At 46.1% G+C, this 26,872-nt stretch overlaps 1 protein-coding gene across 1 annotated transcript in view; it reads left to right on the top strand.

Annotated features, from left to right (window-relative positions):
* The window catches only part of LOC137651342 (cell division cycle protein 16 homolog), an 84,857-nt gene that overhangs the window by 7,999 nt on the left and 49,986 nt on the right, over nucleotides 1-26,872 (top strand). Inside the window, exons 2-4 of the mRNA XM_068384632.1 lie at nucleotides 6,519-6,671; nucleotides 14,768-14,923; nucleotides 16,104-16,263. Of these exons, the coding sequence (XP_068240733.1) occupies nucleotides 6,519-6,671; nucleotides 14,768-14,923; nucleotides 16,104-16,263 (469 nt within the window). The remainder of the gene's footprint in view (nucleotides 1-6,518; nucleotides 6,672-14,767; nucleotides 14,924-16,103; nucleotides 16,264-26,872) is intronic.

Below are 26,872 nucleotides of genomic sequence, written 5' to 3'. Positions count from 1 at the left end.
TATACGACTAAGTTAGAGAGGGAGAGAGTTAGGAGGAGTTCTTCTCGCTCTTTGGTTTATTCCTCCCCCCATGATCCTCAACCTTTTCCTTCCCCTGTAGTGGCTACCCCCGAACCTATTATTAGTGCTCAGCCTGATATGTCAGATGTTTTACGTGCTATTCAGGCTTTAGGTGATAAGGTGGAGTCGGTAGTGAGTGACCACAAGTTTCTTTTGGCAGATGTCAAGGAACTTAAAGTGAAAAGTGCAGTGGGAAGTGGTAGTGCCAGTGCTGTGCCTAGTGTCAGTGTCAGTGTTGCGCATGAGGATACTTCTGTGCGTGCCAGTCGTCCTCCCAGTCTGGGACCTCTTGCAAGCTCCCAAGCCCAGGGGAGAAGCAATGTCGAAGGGCAAAAGGGTTCGGCAGGCCTTGATCGGCGCACAGTAGTATCCTCAGTGGTTGCGGGCGTATCTTATAGAGATCGTCACTTCCACTCTCAGACGATTGAGCCCTTAATTTCCTCGTCTGCAGAAGAAGTTTCCGGGAGGAAACGCTGGATCCAGGTCTCAAGGCCTCTTAAGCGTAAGGTCCAGACCGCACGAGTCCAACAGCCCAGGTGTAGCCACTGGGCTAGTTCGGACTCGCCGCAGTCATCTGATGGCTGCACGCCTCCTAAGAGAGGTAAAGCGATGCCTCAACAGACCTCAACTTCTGTTAAAGCCATGCCTCAACAGACCTCAACTTCTGTTGATCCTAAGTTGGCTATGCTGCAGACTATGCAGTCGCAGCTTGCGGTGTTGATGCAGGAGTTTCAGGTAGAGAAGGTTATCACACCTCCTCCTGCGAGCGCTCCTCCACCTCTGCGCAGTCCAGCCTGCCAGACGTATGATGTTGAGGTTCCTCAAGCTACCTCCATGCGTGAGCTGCCGCATTGGGAGTTGCCAGATACTAGCGCTGTGCAGCAACCTCCACTTTCCTTGAGGCAGGAGCCTCTTACCACGCGGCAACCTCCTCAACACTTGAGGCAGGAGCCTTATGCTTTGCAGCAACCTCCTCTACCCTTGAGGCAGGAGCCTCATGCGTTGCAACCATCCTCGAGGCAGCAACCTCTTGCGGTGCGACAACCTCCACCATCCTTGAGGCAGCAACCTCAACTCTTGCGGCAGCCACCTCCACTTTCCTCGAGGCGAGAACCTCAACTCTCGAGGCAAGCACCTCAACTCTTGAGGCAAGAACCTCAACTCGTGAGACAAGAGCCTCTCTCTGCGCAGCCACCTCAACCCTTGAGGCAAGCTCAACTCTTGAGGCAGGAACCTCATGCTATGAGGCAGCCACCTCAACGCATGCAGCAACCACATTCTTCACAGCTTGAGCCGCTTCCCATTCAACTTGAACCGCAGACTATGCAGCATGAGCCTCATGCTTTACAGCATTCGCTTATCACCACGCTTGCTCCTCAGACCCCCGCAGAACCTCCTTCATCCCAGCCTCAGGACTTTGTCATTACCAGCCCTCATCCTCTTCAGCAGAGTCTTGAGGATGAACCTGCTAGTGCGCATGCACCCGTTCTTCAGGATTCAGCCATTCAGCATACTGCTTTATCGTTACCTCTCGCTTCTCAACACTCAGGTGATGAGGTTTCTGAGGATGAAGCTGCTCACCTGGATGATCCTTCATCTGATGTGGAGGAACCCAAGTCATTGCCACCCTCCATTGACTTTCGCAAGGTCCTTACTCTGTTCAGAGAGTTATACCCTGAACACTTTGTTTCTGCTACCCCTCGTTCTCCTCCATCCGAGTTCTCTCTAGGCATGCAACCTATTAAGTCTGCCTACACTAAGCTTGTCTTCGCTAGATCATCAAAGAGAGCTTTGAGAATGTTAGGGGATTGGTTGCAGTCCAAGCAGCAACTGGGAAAGACGTCTTTTATGTTTCCGCCTCCTAAGCTGACTTCTAAGGCGGGCGTCTGGTATGCCACGGGAGAGGAACCAGGCTTGGGGGTCCCTGCCTCTGCCCAGGCTGACTTCTCAAGTTTGGTTGACTCTCCACGAAGGTCGGCTATGAGACGCTCTAAGGTCTGCTGGACCTTTTCTGACCTGGACCACTTCTTAAAGGGAGTCTTTCGCGCCTTTGAAATTTTTAATTTCCTCGACTGGTGCCTGGGGGCCTTGAGCAAGAAGACTGCCCCTTCTGATAAAGACTCGGCCATGCTGATCATGTCCTGTATGGACAAAGCAATTCGCGATGGTTCTGGCGAACTTGCCTCTATGTTTGTATCGGGAGTCCTCAAGAAAAGGGAACAACTTTGCTCCTTCCTTTCCACTGGTATCACCTCTTGCCAAAGGTCACAGTTACTTTTTGCTCCTCTTTCTAAGTTCCTGTTTCCTGAGGATCTTATCAAGGAAATGTCTGCGGCTCTTATACAGAAGGATACGCATGACCTCGTGGCCTCTTCAGCACGGAAGGCTAAGATTGCTCCTTCAGTACCAAGAACTTACCGCACCCCAGTGGCTGATACTCCTGCTACCAGATTTATTCCGCCCTTTCGTGGCAGAGCCCCCAGCCGAGGAAGTACACGCCCAGACGGTCACAGGGGCAGGTCCAAGAAAGGTACCAAGTCTTCGAAAAGCAAACATTGACTCTCCTCCTCTCCAGACAGCTGTAGGAGCCAGACTCAAGACCTTCTGGCAAGCTTGGGAAAGAAGAGGTGCAGACGCCCAGTCTGTCAAGTGGCTAAGGGAGGGTTACAGGATCCCATTCTGCCGCAATCCCCCTCTGACCACTTCTCCCATCAACCTCTCTCCCAACTACAAGGAAAAGGACAAGAGGCTAGCGTTACATCAAGAGGTGTCGCTCCTGTTACAGAAGGAGGCAGTGGTGATAGTCCGGGATCATCAATCCCTGGGCTTTTACAACCGTCTCTTCCTGGTGGCCAAGAAGACAGGAGGTTGGAGACCGGTGCTGGACGTCAGTGCGCTCAATGCTTATGTCACCAAGCAGACGTTCACTATGGAGACGACGAAGTCGGTCCTAGCAGCGGTCAGGCAGGAGGACTGGATGGTCTCGTTGGATCTGAAAGACGCCTACTTTCACGTCCCCATTCATCCAGACTCCCAACCTTTTCTGAGATTCGTTTTTGGAAAGGTTGTGTACCAATTCCAAGCCCTGTGTTTTGGCCTAAGCACGGCACCTCTGGTGTTTACGCGACTGATGAGGAATATTGCGAAATTCCTCCACTTGGCGGACATCAGAGCCTCCCTTTATTTAGACGACTGGCTTTTAAGAGCCCCCACAAGTCGTCGCTGTCTGGAGAGTCTCAGATGGACTTTGGACTTGACCAAGGAACTGGGTCTTTTGGTCAACTTAGAGAAGTCCCAGCTTATTCCTTCCCAAACCATCGTTTACCTGGGAATGGAGATTCGGAGTCAAGCTTTTCGGGCTTTTCCGTCGGCCCCAAGAATCAACCAAGCCCTAGAGTGCATCCTGAGCATGCTGAAGAGGAACAGATGCTCGGTGAGACAGTGGATGAGTCTAACAGGGACCCTGTCATCGTTAGCCCTGTTCACCGAGTTAGGGAGACTCCACCTCCGCCCCCTTCAATACCATCTAGCAGCTCACTGGGACAAGAATATGACGCTCGAAGCGGTCTCTATTCCTGTTACCAAAGAGATGAAGACTACTCTCATGTGGTGGAAGAGCAACATCCTTCTCAAGGAGGGTCTCTCGTTAGCTGTTCAGACCCCCAATCTTCATCTCTATTCGGACGCATCAGACTCGGGCTGGGGCGCGACCTTGGACGGACAGGAATGCTCGGGAACATGGAACAAGGAACAGGAAACGCTTCACATCAATTGCAAGGAGTTGTTGGCAGTACATCTGGCCTTAATGAACTTCAAGTCCCTCCTACTAAACAAGGTGGTGGAGGTGAACTCCGACAACACCACAGCCTTGGCGTACATCTCCAAGCAGGGAGGGTCTCATTCGAGGAAGCTGTACGAGATAGCAAGGGACCTCCTCATTTGGTCAAGAAGTCGAAACCTCACGCTGGTAACGAGATTCATTCAAGGCAATATGAATGTCTCGGCAGATCGCCTCAGCAGGAAGGGTCAAGTCATCCCCACAGAATGGACCCTTCACAAGAACGTGTGCAACAGGCTTTGGGCCTTGTGGGGTCAGCCAACGATAGATCTGTTCGCTACCTCGATGACCAAGAGGCTCCCATTGTACTGTTCCCCAATCCCAGACCCGGCAGCAGTTCACGTGGATGCTTTTCTGCTGGATTGGTCCCACCTCGATCTATATGCATTCCCGCCGTTCAAGATCATCAACAGAGTTATTCAGAAGTTCGTCTCTCACGAAGGGACACGGCTGACGTTGGTTGCTCCCCTTTGGCCTGCAAGAGAATGGTTCACAGAGGTACTGCAATGGCTGGTCGACGTTCCCAGGACTCTCCCTCTAAGAGTGGACCTTCTACGTCAACCTCACGTAAAGAAGGTACACCCAAGCCTCCACGCTCTTCGTCTGACTGCCTTCAGACTATCGAAAGACTCTCTAGAGCTAGAGGCTTTTCGAAGGAGGCAGCCAGAGCGATTGCCAGAGCAAGGAGGATATCCACTCGCAGAGTCTATCAATCCAAGTGGGAAGTCTTCCGAAGCTGGTGCAGAGCCAATGCAGTTTCCTCTACCAGTACCTCTGTAACCCAAGTTGCTGACTTCCTGTTGCATCTTAGGAATGTTAGATCTCTTTCGGCTCCTACGATCAAAGGGTACAGAAGTATGTTGGCAACAGTTTTCCGCCACAGAGGCTTGGATCTTTCCTCCAACAAAGATCTACAGGACATCCTTAAGTCTTTCGAGACCTCTAAAGAACGTCGCTTGTCCACTCCAGGCTGGAATCTAGACGTAGTCTTAAGGTTCCTTATGTCTCCTAGATTTGAACCTCTCCAGTCAGCCTCTTTCAAAGACCTTACTCTCAAAACTCTTTTCCTCGTCTGCCTTGCAACAGCCAAAAGAGTTAGTGAGGTTCACGCCTTCAGCAGGAACATAGGATTCACATCCGAAACAGCTACATGTTCCTTACAGCTCGGGTTTTTGGCAAAAAATGAACTTCCTTCACGTCCTTGGCCTAGATCGTTCGAAATTCCTATCCTTTCCAACATGGTGGGTAACGAGCTAGAGAGAGTTCTTTGCCCTGTCAGAGCTCTAAAGTACTATCTTAAAAGGTCAAAACCTATACGAGGACAATCAGAGGCCTTATGGTGTGCCATTAAGAAACCTTCGATGCCTATGTCCAAGAACGCAGTTTCGTATTACATAAGGCTTCTGATTAGAGAAGCTCATTCTCACATGAAGGATGAAGACCTTGCTTTGCTGAAGGTAAGGACACACGAAGTGAGAGCTGTGGCTACTTCGATGGCCTTCAAACAGAACCGTTCTCTGCAGAGTATTATGGATGCAACCTATTGGAGAAGCAAGTCAGTGTTTGCATCATTCTATCTCAAAGATGTCCAGTCTCTTTACGAGAACTGCTACACCCTGGGACCATTCGTAGCAGCGAGTGCAGTAGTAGGTGAGGGCTCAGCCACTACATTCCCTTAATCCCATAACCTTTTTTAACCTTTCTCTTGAATGCTTTTATTGTTGTTTTTGGGTTGTTACGATAGGCTAAGAAGCCTTCCGCATCCTAGTTGATTTGGCGGGTGGTCAATTCTTTCTTGAGAAGCGCCTAGGTTAGAGGTTGTGTAGAGGTCCTTTAGTATGGGTTGCAGCCCTTTATACTTCAGCACCTTAGAGTTGTTCAGTCTCCTAAGAGGAACGCTGCGCTCAGTAAGGAAGACGAACTTATTAAAGGCAGAGTAATGGTTCAAGTCGACTTCCTTACCAGGTACTTATAATTTCATTGTTATTTTGAATAACTGATAATATGAAATACGGGATACTTAGCTTCTTGATTAACATGTACACTGGTTTTCACCCACCCCCCTGGGTGTGAATCAGCTACATGATTATCGGGTAAGATTAATATTGAAAAATGTTATTTTCATTAGTAAAATAAATTTTTGAATATACTTACCCGATAATCATGATTTAATTGACCCACCCTTCCTCCCCATAGAGAACCAGTGGACCGAGGAAAAATTGAGGTGGTGTTGACAAGAAGTACTGCAGTACCTGGCCACAGATGGCGCTGGTGAGTACACCCCCCTCTTGTATAGCGATCGCTGGCGTATCCCGTCCGTAGAATTCTGTCGGGCAACGGAGTTGACAGCTACATGATTATCGGGTAAGTATATTCAAAAATTTATTTTACTAATGAAAATAACATTTTTTTAGACTTGATTAAATAGGTAATATTATCATAGAGATAAGCTTGTTGATTTCAATTTTAAGCCTCTTAAGAAGTATGAGAACTTGTACAAATTTGATAATACCATGTAAGATATGTTATGCTGTTAGGGAACCTAAAATAAAAAAAAAAACACTTTTAGCAACTTAGGACTTGTATTCTTTACTTTTATTTTCTGTACTGTCTCTTTTAGCACCACTACAAAGCAGCGGTTTTCTGGGCAGACAAAGTCGTCAATCTGAGCAATGGAGCTCCCGTCGATGTTTATTGGTTGGCGCAAAGCTACTTCCTCACCAAGCAGTTTCACAGAGCCATTCTCTTGATTAACTCTTATAAATTAAACAGGGTGAGTATCACGTTACAACAGGGTAAGTTTCATGTAGTATGGTTTACTAGGACTAGTGTCATCAAGTCACCTCACTGGTGTACTTTAGACATAATTTATGGGCCTTTGGAGCATCATTTCTACCCTTAGCTGCTGTCTAATCTTTTCTTAGTGCAACCTTGAGGTTTTATCTCTGTTGCACATCAGTACTAAATGGCTTCTGTATCCCAAGCACTAAATTCATAAATCCAGATCCTTGTATGGATTACTGGGTAGTTAATATTCTCAATTACCAAAGTACCATTCTGAATACAGAACAGAGGACATGGAAAACTCAACAAGGGATGAAAGAAAGTTTTAAGAATAATGCTTTTCTAACATATTATTATTATTATTATTATTTTTTCAATATTAATCTTACCCGATGATCATGTAGCTGTCAACTCCGTTGCCCGACAGAAATCTACGGTCGGGATACGCCAGCGATCGCTATCCAGGTGGGGGTGTGCTCAACAGCGCCATCTGTGGTCAGGTACTCAAGTACTTCTTGTCAACAAGACCTCAATTTTTCCTCTGTCGTGCCGCCGGCAAGACCTACATGGATACGCTGTTGATTTTGGAGTCTTTTGTTCACGATTTGGTGATGTATTTGCTCTGAAGTTTAGCCTTCGCTGTTCAGGAAGCTTTATCCTTAGCTTAGCAAGCTTTTGGAATTAATTTGATTCATTGGTTAACGATCTTTGCTTAATTTTGGAATTCCCCCTTGACTACCTCTAATTCAAGATGTCTGACCATTCCCAAGTTCCTAAATACAGGCAATGTAGTGTTAGGACTTGTACTAGGCGTCTTCCGAAGGCCTCTATAGATCCTCACACCGTATGTTCCAATTGTAGGGGAAAATCCTGTCAATTGGAAGATCGATGTGGGGAATGTGCTGGGCTTTCGGAATTCGATTTTAATGAATTCCTCAGATATGCACGTAGGTTAGAGAAGGAGAGAGATAGGAGGAGTTCTTCTCGCTCTGTGGATTTTTCCTCTCCCCATGCCCCTCAACCTTTTCCTTCCCCTGTGGTGGTGACTCCCGAACCTGCTACGAGTGCTCAGCCTGGAATGGCTGATATGTTGCGTGCCATTCAGGCTCTCGGTGAGAAGGTGGAGTCGTTGGTTAGTGACCGCAATCAGCTCTTGGCAGATGTCAGAGAGCTGAAAGCGAAGAGTGCAGTGGGAAGTGTTAGTGCTAGTGATGTGCATAGTGTCAGTGTCAGTGTTGCGCATGAGGGTACATCTGTGCGTGCCAGTCGTCCTCCCAGTCCGGGACCTCTTGCAAGCTCCCAAGCCCAGGGGAGAAGCAATGTCGAAGGACCAAAGGGTTCGGCAGGCCTTGATCGGCGCACAGATGTATCCTCAGTGGTTGCGGACGTATCTGCTAAGGATCGTCCCATCCACTTACAGACGAATGAGCCCTTACATTCCTCGTCTGTGGAAGAGGTTTCCAGGAGGAAACGGTGGACCAAGGTCTCACGACCGCTCAAACGTAAGGTCCCTTCCGAGCTAGTCCAACGGCCCAGGTGTAGCCACTGGGTCAGTTCGGACTCGCCGCAGTCATCTGATGACTGCACACCTCCCAAGAGAGGTAGAGTGGTCCCTCAACAGGCCTCTGCTCCGTCTGTTGTTGCTCCAACCACAGTAGACCCTAAGTGGTCCATGCTGCAGACTATGCAGTCTCAGCTTGCGGCTTTTATGCAGGAGTATCATGCCGAGAAGGTTAACACCTCTCCTGTTAACCTACAACCCGCAGAGGTTGTGCGCTCAGCAGATACTGCGGCTGCCTGCTCCCACACCCCACCTGTGAGAGCTCCTCCACCGATGCGCAGTCCTCACTGCCAGACGCATGTTCTTGCTGCACCATCTGCTAACATGCGTGAGCTGCCGCATCAGGAGTTGCCGGGTTCCAGCACTATGCGGCATTCTCCTCAGCCCATGCAGCATGCTCTGCAGACCTTACAGCATGCTCCGCATACCATGCAGCATGAGCCGCATACCTTACAGCATGCTCTGCATACCATACCGCATGCTCCTCAGCCCACCGCAGACCCTCCCACACACCAGCCCTCTGCTTTTGTTGTTGCCAGCTCGCAGACTGTCCAGCAGAGGCATGATGATGGATCCGCAGGTACGCATGCACCCGTTCTGCAGGATTCAGCCGTTCAGCTTGCTGCTCTGCCTTTGCCTCTCACAACTCAACTTTCGGATGATGATGTATCGGATGATGAAGCTGCTCATCTGGATGATCCTCACTCTGATGTTGAAGGACACAAGTCTTCGCCACCCTCCTTAGACTTTCGCAAAGTCCTTGCTTTGTTCAGGGAGTTGTATCCTGAACACTTTGTGTCTGCAACCCCTCGTTCTCCTCCCTCCGAGTTTGCTCTGGGCATGCAGTCTGCTGCGCCTGCTTTCACCAAGCTTGTTCTCGCCAGATCATCTAGGAGAGCTTTGAGGGTTATGGGGGACTGGTTGCATTCCAAGAAGCAACTGGGAAGGACCTCTTTTGTGTTTCCTCCTCCCAAGCTGGCTTCTAAGTCGAGCGTCTGGTATGCCACGGGAGAGGAACCTGGCTTGGGGGTTCCTGCCTCTGCCCAGGCCGACTTCTCAAGTCTGGTTGACTCTCCCCGCAGGTTGGCTATGAGACGTTCGAAGATCTGCTGGTCCTTTTCAGATCTTGATCATATGTTGAAGGGAGTCTTTCGTGCCTTCGAGATATTCAACTTCCTCGATTGGTGTTTGGGAGCCTTAAGCAGGAAGACTTCCCCTTCAGATAAGGACTCAGCCATGCTGATCATGTCTAGCATGGACAAGGCAATTCGGGATGGGTCTGGTGAACTTGCGGCTTCATATGTTTCAGGAGTCCTCAAGAAGAGAGAACATCTGTGCTCCTTCTTATCTGCTGGTATCACTCCTTGCCAGAAGTCAGAGTTGCTGTTTGCTCCTCTCTCCAAGTGTCTGTTTCCGTAGGAGTTGATTAAGGGGATGGCTGCCTCTCTCATCCAGAAGGATACTCATGACCTCATGGCTTCTTCTGCACGTAAGGCTAAAACCTTACCTTCCGTGCCTAGACCCTTCCGCCCTACAGCAGTTGATACACCTGCTTCTAGGTTCATCCCGCCCTTTCGTGGCAGAACCTCCAGCAGAGGAGGTACCCGTGCAGACAGTCACCGTGGCAAGTCCAAGAAGGGTTCCAAGTCCGCAAAAGGCAAGTTTTGACTGCCTTTCTCTCCAGACAGCAGTAGGAGCCAGACTCAAGACCTTCTGGCAAGCTTGGGAGAGCAGAGGTGCAGACGCTCAGTCTGTGAAGTGGCTAAGGGAGGGATACAGAATTCCGTTCTGCCTCAATCCCCCTCTAGCTACATCTCCCATCAACCTCTCCCCCAACTACAAGGAGAAGGACAAGAGGCTAGCGTTGCAACAAGAGGTGTCGCTCTTGCTACAGAAGGAAGCAGTGGTCATAGTCCGGGATCATCAATCCCCGGGCTTTTACAACCGTCTCTTCCTGGTAGCCAAGAAGACAGGAGGTTGGAGACCGGTGCTGGATGTCAGTGCTCTTAATGCTTATGTCACCAAGCAGACGTTCACGATGGAGACGACGAAGTCGGTCCTAGCAGCGGTCAGGCAGGAGGACTGGATGGTCTCGTTAGACCTGAAAGACGCATACTTTCACGTCCCCATCCATCCAGACTCCCAACCTTTCCTAAGATTCGTCTTTGGAAAGGTTGTGTACCAGTTCCAAGCCCTGTGCTTTGGCCTAAGCACGGCACCTCTTGTGTTTACGAGACTGATGAGGAATATTGCGAAATTCCTTCACTTGGCAGACATCAGAGCCTCCCTCTATTTAGACGACTGGCTTTTAAGAGCTCCCACAAGTCGTCGCTGTCTGGAGAATCTCAGATGGACTATGGATCTGACCAAGGAACTGGGCCTCCTGGTCAATTTAGAGAAGTCCCAGCTCGTCCCATCCCAGACCATTGTTTACCTGGGTATGGAGATTCAGAGTCGAGCTTTTCGGGCTTTTCCGTCGGCCCCAAGGATCAACCAAGCCCTAGAGTGCATCCAGAGCATGCTGAGAAGGAACCGATGCTCAGTCAGGCAGTGGATGAGTCTAACAGGGACACTTTCATCGCTGGCCCTGTTCATCGAGTTAGGGAGACTCCACCTCCGCCCCCTTCAGTATCATCTAGCTGCTCACTGGATAAAGGACATGACGCTAGAGACGGTCTCAGTTCCTGTTTCCGAAGAGATGAGGTCTACTCTAACGTGGTGGAAGAACAGCATTCTTCTCAAGGAAGGTCTATCTTTAGCTGTTCAGACCCCCGACCACTGTCTCTTCTCGGACGCATCAGACTCGGGCTGGGGTGCAACATTGGACGGACAGGAATGCTCGGGAACATGGAATCAGGAGCAAAGGACACTTCACATCAATTGCAAGGAGTTGTTGGCGGTTCATCTGGCCTTGATAAACTTCAAGTCCCTCCAGCTAAACAAGGTGGTGGAGGTGAACTCCGACAACACCACAGCCTTGGCTTACATCTCCAAGCAGGGGGGGACTCATTCGAGGAAGTTGTTCGAGATCGCAAGGGACCTCCTCATTTGGTCAAAAGATCGAAAGCTCAAGCTGGTAACGAGGTTCATTCAGGGCGATATGAATGTCATGGCAGATCGCCTCAGCCGGAAGGGTCAAGTCATCCCCACAGAGTGGACCCTTCACAAGAATGTTTGCAGCAGACTTTGGGCCCTGTGGGGTCAGCCAACCATAGATCTGTTCGCTACCTCGATGACCAAGAGGCTCCCATTGTATTGTTCTCCGATTCCAGACCCAGCAGCAGTTCACGTGGATGCCTTTCTGCTGGATTGGTCCCATCTCGACCTGTATGCATTCCCGCCGTTCAAGATTGTCAACAGGGTACTTCAGAAGTTCGCCTCTCACAAAGGGACACGGCTGACGTTGGTTGCTCCCCTCTGGCCCGCGAGAGAATGGTTCACAGAGGTACTGCAATGGCTGGTCGACGTTCCCAGGACTCTTCCTCTAAGAGTGGACCTTCTGCGTCAACCTCACGTAAAGAAGGTACACCCAAGCCTCCACGCTCTTCGTCTGACTGCCTTCAGACTATCGAAAGACTCTCAAGAGCTAGAGGCTTTTCGAAGGAGGCAGCCAGAGCGATTGCCAGAGCAAGGAGGACATCCACTCTCAGAGTCTATCAGTCTAAATGGGAAGTCTTCCGAAACTGGTGCAAGGCCAATGCAGTTTCCTCAACCAGTACCACTGTAACCCAGATTGCTGACTTCCTGTTACATCTAAGGAACGTTAGATCCCTATCAGCTCCTACGATCAAGGGTTACAGAAGTATGTTGGCAGCGGTTTTCCGCCACAGAGGCTTGGATCTTTCCACCAACAAAGATCTACAGGACCTCCTTAGGTCTTTTGAGACCTCAAAGGAACGTCGGTTGTCCACTCCAGGCTGGAATCTAGACGTGGTCCTAAGGTTCCTTATGTCATCCAGATTTGAACCGCTCCAATCAGCCTCTTTTAAGGACCTCACATTAAAAACTCTTTTCCTCGTATGCCTAGCAACAGCTAAAAGAGTAAGTGAGATCCACGCCTTCAGCAGGAACATAGGTTTCACATCGGAAACGGCTACATGTTCCTTGCAGCTCGGTTTTTTGGCTAAAAACGAGCTTCCTTCACGTCCTTGGCCTAAATCGTTCGAGATCCCTAGCCTGTCCAACTTGGTGGGGAACGAACTGGAGAGAGTACTTTGCCCAGTCAGAGCTCTTAGGTACTATCTAAGAAGGTCAAAACCTTTACGAGGACAATCAGAAGCCTTATGGTGTGCTGTCAAGAAGCCTTCGCTACCAATGTCTAAGAACGCAGTTTCTTACTACATCAGGCTTCTGATTAGAGAAGCTCATTCTCATCTGAAGGAAGAAGACCTTGCTTTGCTGAAGGTAAGGACACATGAAGTGAGAGCTGTGGCTACTTCAGTGGCCTTCAAACAGAACCGTTCTCTGCAGAGTGTTATGGATGCAACCTATTGGAGAAGCAAGTCAGTGTTCGCATCATTCTATCTCAAAGATGTCCAGTCTCTTTACGAGAACTGCTACACCCTGGGACCATTCGTAGCAGCGAGTGCAGTAGTAGGTGAGGGCTCAGCCACTACATTCCCATAATCCCATAACCTTTTTAACCTTTCTCTTGAATACTTTTTATTGTTGTTTTGGGTTATACGGTCGGCTAAGAAGCCTTCCGCATCCTGGTTGATTTGGCGGGTGGTCAATTCTTTCTTGAGAAGCGCCTAGGTTAGAGGTTGTGATGAGGTCCTTTAGTATGGGTTGCAGCCCTTTATACTTCAGCACCTAAGAGTCGTTCAGCATCCTAAGAGGACCGCTACGCTCAGTAAGGAAGACGTACTTAATAAAGGCAGAGTAATGGTTCAAGTCGACTTCCTTACCAGGTACTTATTTATTTTATATTTGTTATTTTGAATAACTAATAAAATGAAATACGGGATACTTAGCTTCTTTGTTAACATGTATGCTGGTCTCCACCCACCACCCTGGGTGTGAATCAGCTACATGATCATCGGGTAAGATTAATATTGAAAAATGTTATTTTCATTAGTAAAATAAATTTTTGAATATACTTACCCGATGATCATGATTTAAAGGACCCGCCCTTCCTCCCCATAGAGAACCAGTGGACCGAGGAGAAAATTGAGGTCTTGTTGACAAGAAGTACTTGAGTACCTGACCACAGATGGCGCTGTTGAGCACACCCCCACCTGGATAGCGATCGCTGGCGTATCCCGACCGTAGATTTCTGTCGGGCAACGGAGTTGACAGCTACATGATCATCGGGTAAGTATATTCAAAAATTTATTTTACTAATGAAAATAACATATTATTATTATTATTATTATTATTATTACTGTACTAGCTAAGCTACAACCCTAGTTGAAAAAGCAAGATGCTATAAGCACAGAGGGTCCAACAGGGAAAATAGCCCAGTGAGAAAAGGAAAAAAGGAAAAGAGAATATTTTCATTTGAGTAACAACCTTAAAATGAATATCTCCTATATAAACTATAAAAACTTTAACAAAACAAGAGGAAGAGAAATAAGATAGAATAGTGTGCCCGAGTGTACCCTCAAGTAAGAGACAAGACAGTGGAAGACCATGGTACTGAGGCTATGGCACTACCCAAGACTAGAGAACAATGGTTTGATTTTGGAGTGTCCTCCTAGAAGAGCTGCTTACCATAGCTAAAGAGTCTTCTACCCTTACCAAGAGGAAAGTGGCCACTGAACAATTAGTACAGTAACCCCTTAAGTGAAGAAGAATAGAAAGTAGAGAGGCCTTTATGGGCAGTAAATGGAGGTGGTCTGGGCTTGCTGAATATTAGACCAAACATAAAGGAGGAGATGACATTGTTGGCTAAAGAAAGGTGTCTCAATATACCAGTTATCCATCAAAATACAAGATGTGGATCAGTTTTGACAGTAAGTTTGGATCTCAAGTCGAAGGCATGTAAGACAGAGCCTGAATTCATAAGAGCAATGGAGCCCAGGACAGAGATGATATTTATAGCTTTGATGGTGGATGATGATGGCATAAAAGTTGTTTTTAATAACCTTAAGAAAGAAATTTCTTAAAGATATGGCAAGATATGACCAAACTTTGATTTACGACCATCCAGATCTTGGTTTCTTTAACTTGATAGGTTTTCTTTTAGTGGTTTGAGAGGCAGCTGAAAGTTTCTGTGTTGGAAACATAGGAAATATTTTGAAATGAAGCCAAAAATACTTAAGTAGAGGAAATGTTCAAGAAATAAAAAAAAAATTGGTATGGTTACTTTTTACAGCTCTGTAAAAAACATTCATCGAAATTATGAATCTAAAATTTAGCCATCTGTTGCATAGTAGATCAGATGTGTGTAATGATTTGTACAGAAATATACAGTGAATTTAATTTTAAAATCTAAAGCTGACTAAGCTTACCAATCTTAACTTTTTCTTTGCAGGGGTTAATTTGATTTTGTGCTTTTTGTAATCCATAGTGATCATTTTCAGAATCCAACCTGTCAGTATTTGGTTGCATTGTGTTACTTTGAAGTTGGGGAGTTCCAGTCAGCATTGGAAGTTCTAGAGCCCACAGAAAACAACAACCTGTCTCGTTTGAAAGCAGAAGAACCACTCAGTGTTCCTGAAATAGATGATACTATGTCGGTAAGTTACACTAGGTTTGCTTGGTATTGAACATTTAAGTGACACTAATAGAAACAAACTTCTTTTTATGCTCGTGGTTTAATTCTTAGCTGAATATTTAGTCTCCAACTAGGCTATAACACTTGCATGTCCTTGTTTTTATGTTAACTAAATCTGGCAACTAGGCCATAACACTTGCATGTCCTTGTTTTTATGTTAACTAAATCTTGTCCATATAAAAGCTTCATGCTTAATAGACTTGGGCCGTACTAATAATGTTTATAACACATTTTTTTATTGTAACAAAGGCCAATAAAGATATCAATATCAATATCCTCAGTTATTCATTAAATTATATTGTCGTTTTCCTTGCTATTACGTTAATAGTTCTTTCTCTACTTGGTTTACATTGTGAGAAGTTAAGTACCTTTTTTTTTGTACTTTTATTCTTTATCTTTGTTCTTGACTACTCCTTACAGTATTTTAATTTTTTTTGCAAGTCAAATTAATAGGAGTATAGCAAATACTATACCGTTGCACAACCAGTGCATCACCAAGATAACAAATTATAAGGTATTAGCATATAAAGATCACACAAAGGTAGTATAATACCTCAAAATGTCAGTGTTAAGGTTATGAGAGGAAATGGCAAAGTATTCTGACATTTACTCTTATTTATTGACTGATCACATTAATCACCATTTAGTCTGCTTTATCTCCTGTATCTGTGATGCCACTTTAGTGGAATCACAACATTTATATCTGCTATTGTTGCAATTCTGGTGTCACTATTGTTGTACCTTAACATAGTTGATTTACTATAGTGTTAATTTGTCATTTTTTCAACAGGAAACGTTCTTAGAAATACTGTAGAAGAAATAATCACACATTTATTCAATTTGATATGCTAACTGCATAAATTCCTAACAATGTTTGTTTCATCCTCAGAACACTTATAAGTAATATGAAGATAGCCTGGGATAGTTTTAAATACTTTATACAATATGCAGTATTTTATATGCTGGTATTGGTTTTATATATAATAAGATTTTGAGTATGAAGTTGTAATGCATTTGTATGGATTATGTGCATGTGATGAATTTGCACTCTGACAAACTTGAAGATAAATCTAATTTTACTTTGACCTTCAATTATAAAATTATTCCTTTTGAGAATTAAAAAAAAAAAACTTATTTTGTAGGTGGAATGTTCTCTACACTTACTCAAAGGTTACATATACGAAGCCAGTGACAACCGGGCCTTGGCAGCGAAGAGTTTCCGAGCTGCCATTCAAGCTGATCCCTTATGTTATGAGGCAGTTCATGCTTTAACCCAGCACCACATGTTGACTGTTAAAGAAGGTAGGTTTAAAGAAATTGTCCAACAGTTTATTTTTAAATATTAAACTTAGCCGGTGAATATATAATAGCTGACGTCTCCGACGGCTCGACAGATTCCAAAAACTCGCGAGCGATCGCCGTGAAGGTTGCGGGTGTGACCACCAGCGCCGACTATCGGCCAGATACCGCATATACTTGTAAACATCTCCAGTTCTTCTCTGTCGGTCTTGTCGACAAGTTGGTTCCACTCGCTTTATGACCTTGAGTTTTCTACCGAATTGGTGAAGTACTTGGTTTTGGTTTTATTGCTTTCGCCGTGTTGGATTATTCAATACTATCTTCAAAAGAAATGCTTTTGAAAGGAGAGGAAAAGTGTTTTGCCCTTGCTTTTTTTTTTTTATCTCTGGTTTTTCCATAGAGTAAAGATGGCCGACCCTTCCCTCAGTGTACGGAAGTGTGTTTAAGGCTTTTAGTAATTATTTTATCACGTTATAAATTATTGTTGATATTTATAGATTTTCCTCTATATATTTTATATCTCACCCGCCTTTATTAGGCCTCTTCGATTAGCTTTCCATTTATACTAAACATCACGATAAATTTTATGTTTTGTTTATATGCGGCCTTTACCTATTCCTTGTAGGCGGTCCTAACTTGGAAAACGAAGTTAAACAACGTTGAGCCCATTCAACTTTTATTTTTGTTAAGTTTAAATAAATTGCTCTGTAAGAGTTATGAAATGAATATTTTTTAGAAAATATTTTAAGAAATATATTCTTTGAATAGTCTTCGTGCTGTTTTTTTCAAAGATGAACTAACGTTTGGTTTATTTATGCTACGCAGTTTGCGCTCTATCGTTACGATAGAGAAATAGAGAATCACGGTTTCACTTTGCAGAAAGAGTAAATCGATTTTGACGTTTTGTTCATTCTTCTTTCAAACTGAAGTGTTTTAGATACTAATTTAAAGGAACTTGTTAATTTTCAATTTCTTAGTCCTTTCAGTTTTTTCCTTTGGTCAAATAACCTGTTTATTGACGAAGGGTGAGTGGGCAATTCTCTTGTGTGTGACAAGAGAGAGAGAGAGAGACGGAGAGAGAGAGAGAAAGAGAGAACGATCCGATCTTTTTTCTCGTCCCAAGTCTCTGTACAAGGAGTTTGGGAGCGAGTAACGTTGTTCTCGATTCAGTTTTTTACTCTCGTCCCAAGTCTCTGTACGGGGAGAGAGGATAAAACGTTTTTAGTTTTTATTCTCGTCCCAAGGCACTGTACGGTGAGAGATTGAAAACGTAGTCTTTAGTGAACTAGTGTTTAGTCTCCTCCCCAGTCACTGATCCTTTTTAACTTTATATATTTCCGTTTTATTCGATATATATGTATATGTTTATTGATTTTTGCATGTGTGTTTCATTTTGTACTAATGTGCTTACATTATACGACTCATTTCGCAATTATAACCTTTTGATGTAAGGGAGAATTGCGTGCTTCAGGTAGAAATCAGATTTATTCATGCCTAATGTGAAATTATTGAAAAATACGATATCAGTGAAGTAAGTGCAAAAAAAAAAAAAAAAAAAACATGTTCTGTGTTGCGGAGAGTTCGTTTGTTCGTGCTTGTCGCTCCCCTAGTCCGAGACCTCTTTCAGGCTCCCCTGCACCAGGGAGAAGTAATGTCGTAGGACTTAAGGGGACGAGAGGCTTTAACCAACGTACAGACGTTCCCTCTTTGGTATCGGACGTTTCTCGTCAAGATCGCCCTTACCATAAGACGGGTGAGACTGTGTTCTCCTCGTCATCCGAAGACTTTTCGCAAAAGAAACCTTGGCGCAAGGTTTCTAGACCCTTGAAGCGAAAGTCGGTCCCTTCAGGACAGGTCCAGCGTCCTGGCTGTAGCCATTGGGACAGCTCTGACCCTTTGCAGTCGTCGGAAGACTGTTCGCCTATTAAACGCAAGCGTAACACGGGGTCCGAGGGTCGCGGTAAAGGCAATGTTTTGCCAACACAGACGTTACCGTCGTCTCGGCCCGTTCCGACTCCCGTTGATCCTAAATGGGTTGTCCTGCAGGACATGCAGACTAAGCTTGCCTCCCTTATGGAGAAGTATGACGTTGAGCAGGTTCACGATGAACCTTCGCTTTCGAGTCGCCGTTACGCTAAACGAGACTCTGGCCGTCAGCCGCCCAAACGAGCATTTACTCGTCCGTTTGACGTTAGTGCTGACGTTTCTTGTGCTTTGAAACGTGATGTCAGTAGTTTTTCACGTCAGTCACGTGACATGGATCCTCCCTCGCTGCAGTCTCGTGTTGACTTTCAGCTGCTGCCGCAGTCTCGTGTTGACGTTCAGCCGCTGCCGCAGTCTCGTGTTGACGTTCAGCCGCTGCCGCCGCAGCCCCGACCTGACGTTCGCCGACCGGCTCAGTTGCCTCGACTTGACGTTGAGCGTCAATCACCGCAGTCGAAGGTTGTTTTGCCTGCTCAGTCTATGCAGTCAAGGCAGTTCCGACGTGACGTCTAGCGTCAATCAACTTCAGTTGTTGTTGTTGGTCAGTCACAAGGATTTCAGTCCTTTCAGCAGCGGTGTGACGTCGCTTCCTCTACTGCCACTGCTGCTCCTTTGCTTGTTGACATTGCCTGTCAAGCGTTGCCGCCGCGGCAGGTCTCTCCTTTTCATGAGACTCGGCAATTGTCGGACGAGGTTCCTTCAGATGAGGAAGTGGCTGATCCTCCTCCTACTGATATTCCTTTGGGGACTTTGTCAGACGGAGAGGAGCCTAAAGCTGCTCAGCCCTCTATGGACTTTAAAAAAATCATGCTGATTTTTAAAGATCTTTTTCCGGACCATTTTGTAACTGCTGCTCCTCGTTCGCCTTCGTCAGAGTTTACGCTAGGCCTAGCTACTTCGAAGCCGTCGTTTTCTAAGCTAGTGCTCTCTCGCTCTTCTAAGAGAGCTTTACGTTTGCTAGGCGACTGGTTGATCACCAGGAGGAGTTTGGGGGAGACAGCCTTTGCTTTCCCTCCTTTTAAACTGGCTTCTAGAGCGAGCGTCTGGTATGACACGGGAGAAGTTCTCGGCTTGGGAGTTCCTGCCTCTGCCCAGGGAGACTTCTCAAGCCTCATAGACTCTCCCCGTCGCCTGGCCATGAGACGCTCCAAGATTTTATGGTCGGCTTCAAAGCTAGACCATCTCCTGTAAGAAGGTCTCTCCAGCTGTCAATGTATTGCTGTACAATTATGTCATGCATGAACAAGGCTATCAGGGATGGCTCCAATGATCTGACAGCCACGTTCACTGCAGGAACAAGGCTATCAGGGATGGCTCCAATGATCTGGCAGCCACGTTCACTGCAGGAGTACTTAAGATGTAAGTGCGCTCAATGTGTTCATTGTCAAGACAAACTTCACGTTGAAGACTACCAAATCTGTCTTGGCAGCAGTAAGGGAAGGCGACTGGATGGTCTCTTTCGACCTTCAGGATGCATACTTCCACATCCCGATTCATCCAAACTTTCAACAACATCTGAGGTTTGTGGACGGGAAAGTAATGTACCAATGTCGAGCACTGTACTTCGGCCTCATTCCTGCTCCTCTTGTTTTTACAAGGCCCTTGCAAAATGTAGCAAGCTTTCTACATTTTTTGAGGATTCAGAGCCTCCCTTTATTTTGACGACTGGCTAATCAGGGCGTCGTCATTATATCGCTGTCTGGAGAGCCTCTAATGGACATTAGACCTAACCAAGGAGCTAGGTCTCATAGTGAACGTAGAGAAGTCGTAACTTACAGTACCCCATCCCAGACTATTCTTTATTTGGGAATGGAGATACAGTGTCTGATTTTTCGGGCCTTTTCGTCTCCCACAAGAATGAAACAAGCTCTGTTAAAAGTCCTTCACTTGCAAGAGAAAAACAGTTGCTCTGTAAGAGTTTGAACTAGCCTCGTGGGAACTCTTTCATCGCTGGAGTAGTTTATCTCTCTGGGGAGACTCAACCTATGCCCTCTCCAATTTCACCTAAACCATTGGAACAAGGAGAAGGGCTTAGAGAGTATCTCTTTCCCAATCTCCAACTCAGTCTAGACATGTCTGACTTGGTGGGACAGCAACATCAGACTTCGAGAAGGTCTTTCTCTTGCGATCAAGAACCCAAACCATGTGTTGTATTCAGATGCATCGGATTTGGGTTAGGGAGCTCCACTGGACAGTCTGGAATGCTCGGGTCTTTGATCCACGGATCAGAAGGAACTCCATTTAAGGCAGGTAACATCTCTCCTTTGGCGAGATTTGTGCAAGGAAAATTGAATGTCTTGGCGGACTGCCTCAGCAGAAGAGGACAAGTCATCTCCATGGAGTGGACGTTGCATAAGACTGTGTGCGAGAAGCTATGGATGACATGGGGTCAACCCACCATAGATCTTTTTGCGACTTCTCTGACAAAGAGGCTCTCGACTTACTGCTTTCCAGTTCCAGATCCAGAGGCAGCCCACATAGACGCTTTCCTGCTGGACTGGTCTCACCTGGACGTTTATGCCTTTCCACCTTTCAAGATCCTAAACAAGGTGCTGCAGAAGTTCACCTCTCACGAAGGGACCAGGTTGACATTGGTTGCTCCACTCTGGCCCGCGAGAGAGTGGTTCACAGAGGTACTTCTATGGCTGGTAGACGTTCCAAGAAGTCTGCCGTTACGGATGGATGGATCTCTTCCGACAGCCTCACGTAAAGAGATTTTATCAAAGCCTCCCCACGCTTCGTCTAACTGCCTTCAGACTATCGAAAGACTCTCTTGAGCTCGAGGGTTTTCGAAGGAGGCAGCTAGAGCGATCGCGAGGGCTAGAAGATCCTCTACCATCAGGATCTATCAGTCGAAATGGGAGGTATTTAGAGACTGGTGCAAGTCCTCCTCTATTTCCTCTTCCAAGTGCCTCTGTAGTGCAGATTGTGAATTTTCTGCCTTATCTGAGAAACGGTCGCTCCCTCTCTGCATCCACCATTAAAGGCTACAGAAGCATGTTAGCTTCTGTTTTCAGGCATAAGGGTTTGGATCTTTCTAATAACAAAGATCTCCAAGACCTGCTTAAGTCTTTCGAGACTTCCAAGGAGCGTCATATTTCGACTCCTGCTTGGAACTTGGACGTGGTCCTACAGTTCCTTATGTCAGACAGGTTTGAACCATTAAATTCAGCCTCCCTGAAGGATCTTACCCTCAAGACACTTTTTTTTTGGTGAGCTTGGCTTCAGCTAAAAGGGTTAGTGAGATACATGCTTTTAGCAAGAACATCTGTTTCTCCACTAATAAAGCAGTATGCGCTCTTCAACTTGGTTTTTTTGGCCAAGAATGAACTTCCGTCTCGTCCTTGGCCTAAATCATTTGAAATCCCCAGTCTTTCTGAGATTGTGGGGAATGAAGTTGAAAGAGTGCTGTGCCCCGTTAGAGCTCTTAATTTTTGTTTATCCAGAACTAAACCGCGACGAGGTTGTTCAGAGGCTTTATGGTGCTCCGTTAAAAAGCCCTCTTTGCCTATGTCTAAGAATGCGTGGTCTTATTTTATTAGACTTTTGATTCGGGAGGCACACTCTCAATTAAGTGAGAAGGATCATAATTTACTTAAGTCAAGGCTCATGAAGTTAGAGCGATAGCAACTTCTGTAGCGTTTAAGCAAAATAGACCCATTAAAAGTATTATGGACGCGACCTTTTGGAGAAGCAAGTCGGTTTTCGCTTTATATTACTTGAAAGATGTCCAGACTCTTTATGAGGACTGCTACACACTGGGACCATTCGTAGCAGCGAGTGCAGTAGTGGGTGAAGGCTCTACCACTACATTCCCTTAATCCCAATATCCTTTTAATCTACTCTTGAAATTTTTAATCTTGTTTTGGGTTGTACGGGAGACTAAGAAGTCTTTCGCAATCTTTTTGATTTGGCGGGTGGTCAAAATATTGTTTCTTGAAAGCGCCCAGATTAAGGGTATTGATGAGGTCCTGTTATAGGGGTGTTCACCCTGGTTATATCAGATCCTGGGAGTCTTTCGGCATCCTAAGAGGATCGCTGGGCTTCGTAAGGATAGCGGACTAATGAGGCAGAGTAATAATCAGAGTCTGCTTCCTTACCAGGTACCTATACTTAAGTCTGTTTTTTGAATAATTGTCAAAAACTCTTGAACATATACGCCTTTATTGTATTAATACTGGTCTCTACCCACCACCATGGGTGTGAATCAGCTATTATATATTCACCGGCTAAGTTTAATATTTAAAAATGATATTTTGATTATAAAATAAATTTTTGAATATACTTACCCGGTGAATATATAAATTAAAGGCCCTCCCTTCCTCCCCGATAGAGACCTAGGGGACTGAGAAGAACTGGAGATGTTTACAAGTATATGCGGTATCTGGCCGATAGTCGGCGCTGGTGGTCACACCCGCAACCTTCACGGCGATCGTTCACGAGTTTTTGGAATCTGTCGAGCCGTCGGAGACGTCAGCTATTATATATTCACCGGGTAAGTATATTCAAAAATTTATTTTATAATCAAAATATCATATTTTTGATGAACATTAAAGAATGTCCATTTTACAACCGAGACCCAAGCTAACATGCGACCTGGCTCGGGACTAGCCTCAGGGCACGTATCCTTCCGCCTGGGGTAGTCCTCACAGAAAACGGAAGTAGGGTAAACTACACAAAACTCTGGTCGGTTGAGAGGAGATTCCAGATACCTCTTAAGAAAGTAGTTCTCAGTAAGTATGTTAGGAAAAATACAAATTACTTAAAAATTTGTGATTTTACAACAACTGGGTTATTGATATAAGATATAAAGCCCACATTTGTGGTGTGTGGATCTGCCAGGAGAGCAGTATTAGTACTACACATGCGCCATTTGAATCTTCTGGTTTATAGCAAGTAACTGCTTTGCTTGTGGTGCACTGCAGCACTGTTAACAGTTGAGGGGAATTCCAAAACTTTTCTTTTTCCTGCTGGATTCCCTTGAACTTTTTACTCCTATACTGTGATCTCTTCTACCTGTTTCATTATTCTTTTTTTATCCTACACAAATAGAAACCTAAGTCCTTTAACCCTTTTACCCCCAGGCTATTTGGAACTTTCCAACCCTTAACCCCCAGGGGTTATTTTTTTCAAGCACATTTTGCAGTATATTTTTTTTTAAATTGCTCTAACAGCCTTAATTTTTGTCATAGAGAAGTCAGGTTGGTCTCATTCTCTTGGAAAATGCCTGAAGTTTCTCAAAAAATTATCAAAAATATGCAAAATAAAATGTAAATAGCAGTTTTTTTGCAAGGACATACCGGTAAGTCCATGCGGGTAAAGGGATGAGTTTTGTGAAACGTACCAGTATGTCCTTTGGGGGTAAAAGGGTTAATAGGAGTATGACTTCAATGAAACTGGAATGGCCCTTTAAACTTTTAGTGAGGTAGTTTTACTGTAGTTGCTGCTGGATGAAGGGTCGAGTAACCTTTACTTTGATTTCAGCTGTAGTGTAGTACAGGTATAGACTTACTGCTCTGCTGCCTCATAATCTGGCTGTTTTAATCTTATGCGATTTCTTTTAGATTGTTGTGTTCGGGGGATATTAATGGAAGAAGCCAAGTATATGTAGTGTTTCCTGATAAGTAAATGTGAGAGAGTTTTCTGTGCAGCATACTTGTTTCTGTCGGACAGGATGTCTGTTTTTGTTCTATTCCTCGGAAATGTGGCCTTGCAACTACGACGACAGCATGAACCTAAGGAAGTTAGTTCTTCTTAGACATCTCGGTGCTCTGTTGGTCTGTTGGAGGAAGGAGTTCTGCTGCCGCCGAGTGTTCTGCTCTTCTTACCTTTAGTTTGTTCCGACAAGAGATGCTTAGCTCGAACTACTTTCATAGGATTGGTATAAACCACTCCGCTCCGACCAAATTAATTCGCTTCCCACCCCTACAATGCCCTTGAGAAAATCATTGTCCTGCACAACCATGTAGAAGGCAAACTTCAATTTTCAATATTAAACTTAGCCGGTGATTATATAAGCTGCAGCTCTGCTGCCCGACAGAAAAACTCTACGTTCAAAATACAGTACGCCAGCGATCGCTATGCAGGTAGGGGGTGTACATCAACAGCGCCATCTGTCGAGCAGGTACTCAGTACTCAATGTAAACACAGAACTCAATTTTCTCTCTGTCGTGCCACCGGCAAGACCTACTAAATTCGCTGTTGCTTACTGGATTGGTTTTCACATATTTGGTGAAGTACATATTTCTAGTTTTGAGCTTTCGCTTTGCAGACGTTATCTTCAATACATCCTTGCATTCTTTTATTGATTTTGGATTATTTGTTGACGACTTTGGATAGATTTTGAATTCCCCTTTGACTACTTCAAAATGGCTGACCCTTCTCAAGTCCCTAAGTTTAGGAAATGTAATGCCAGGGACTGTTCAAGGCGTCTTCCGAAGGCCTCTATCGATCCTCACACCGTTTGTTCCAATTGTCGGGATAAGGCCTGTCAATTGGAAGATCGATGTGAGGAATGCGTTGGGCTTTCGGAATTCGATTTCATCGAATTCCAGAAATACACACGTAGGCTAGAGAGAGATAGAGTCAGGAGAAGTTCATCTCGCTCAGTTGATATTTCCTCTCCTCATGCCCCACAACCTATTCCTTCCCCTGTAGTGGTTGCTCCTGATCCCCCTTCTAGCACTCAACAACCTTCGATGGCAGATATGATGCGTGCCATCCAGGCTCTGGGTGAGAGAGTCGAGTCATTGGCGAGTGACCGTAACCAACTCATGGCAGACGTCAAGGAGTTGAAGTGTAAGAGTGCTGTGGGTAGTGACAAAGTGAGTGGTAGTGTTGTGGAAAGTGTTATAGATAGTGTTGCGCTTGAGGGTTCGTCTGTTCATGCCTGTCGTCCTCCCAGTCCGGGACCTCTTGCAAGCTCCCAAGCCCAGGGGAGAAGCAATGTCGTACGACCAAAGGGTTCGAGAGGCTTTAATCAGCGAACAGACGTTCCCTCCGTGGTTTCGGGCGTATCTAACCAAGATCGCCCCACCCACATGAAGACGAGAGAGCCCATTTATTCCTCGTCTGCGGAAGAGGTTTCTCGAAAGAAACCATGGACCAAGGTCTCGCGGCCTCTTAAGCGTAAGTCGGTCCCTTCCGCGCAAGTCCAACGGCCCAGTTGTAGCCACTGGGTCAGTTCGGACTCGCTGCAGTCTTCAGATGACTGCACACCTCCTAAGAGAGGCAAAGCGGTACCGCATCAGGCAGTAACACCGTCTGTTGCCGCACCTGCTACTGTAGACCCTAAGTGGTCGTTGCTGCAGACCATGCAGACACAGTTAACGTCATTAATGCAGGACTTTCGTGCGGAGAAGGTTGACGCTGCACCAACCTCTAGCCTACAACCACCCACGGTTGTGCGTCCAGTGGACGCTGAGGCTACCTTCTCCCGCACTCCAGCTGTGAGAGTCCCGCCACCCATGCGTTCCAGTGTACCCTGCCAGCCGCATGTTGACGTTCAGCGACGCACGGAACCTTCCGTTGACGTTCGCGAGTTACAACAACAACCTAAGTTGTTTTGTTTTGACGCGGTGCGTCAACCTCCGCAACCCAGTGTGGTTACCACTACTCGCCCACAGCAGACTAGACAGTCAGGAGTAGACGTTTTGCGCCCCCGCGCTGCTATGGTTGTTGCCAGTTCACAGACTGGGCAACAGTTCCATGACGTTGCGTCCGGTTCAGTCACGCATGCACCCGTGCTGCCGGACTCAGCTGACCAGCCGATTCCTACTCCTTTGCCGCTTCCTCCTCAGTTTTCAGATGATGGACTCTCTGATGATGACGACGCTGCACACATTGACGACCCGCATACGGACATCGACGAACCCAAGACCACGCAACCCTCCTTGGACTTTAGGAAAGTTCTTGCACTGTTCAGGGAGATGTATCCTGATCAGTTTATTTCTGCGGCCCCACGCTCTCCTTCATCTGAGTTCGCTTTAGGCACGCAGTCATCCGCGCCTGCCTTTACGAAACTCGTCCTCGCCCGCTCGTCTAAGAGAGCTTTACGGGTGTTGGGAGAAGGAGAATGGATGCAGTCCAAAAAGCACCTTGGGAAGACAGCATTCACGTTTCCCCCTGCGAGAGACTCTTCCAGATCGAGCGTCTGGTATGCCACGGGAGAAGTTCTCGGCTTGGGAGTTCCTGCCTCTGCCCAGGGCGACTTCTCAAGTCTAGTAGACTCTCCCCGCAGGCTAGCCATGAGACGCTCTAAGATTTGTTGGTCTCCTTCAGACTTAGACCATCTGTTAAAGGAGTGTTCAGAGCCTTCGAGGTTTTTAACTTTTTGGATTGGTGTTTGGGAGCGTTGAGCAGGAAGACCTCCCCTTCTGACAAGGAAACTTCCATGCTCATTATGTCCTGCATGGACAAGGCCATACGTGACGGATCCAGTGAGCTTGCGGCTTCGTTCGTTTCCGGGGTCCTCAAGAAACGGGAAAACCTTTGCTCGTTCCTGTCAGCTGGAGTAACACAGTGTCAGAGATCGGAACTTCTTTTTGCTCCTCTCTCAAAGTGCCTCTTCCCAGAGGAATTGATAAAGGAGATTGCTACCTCCTTGATTCAGAAGGACACCCATGACCTG

This window comes from Palaemon carinicauda, chromosome 12, assembly GCF_036898095.1.
Source record: "Palaemon carinicauda isolate YSFRI2023 chromosome 12, ASM3689809v2, whole genome shotgun sequence".
Classification (NCBI taxonomy): Eukaryota; Metazoa; Arthropoda; class Malacostraca; order Decapoda; family Palaemonidae; genus Palaemon; species Palaemon carinicauda.
Note: the sequence above shows the minus strand (reverse complement) of the source record. Positions and strands in the feature narration are given on the sequence as shown.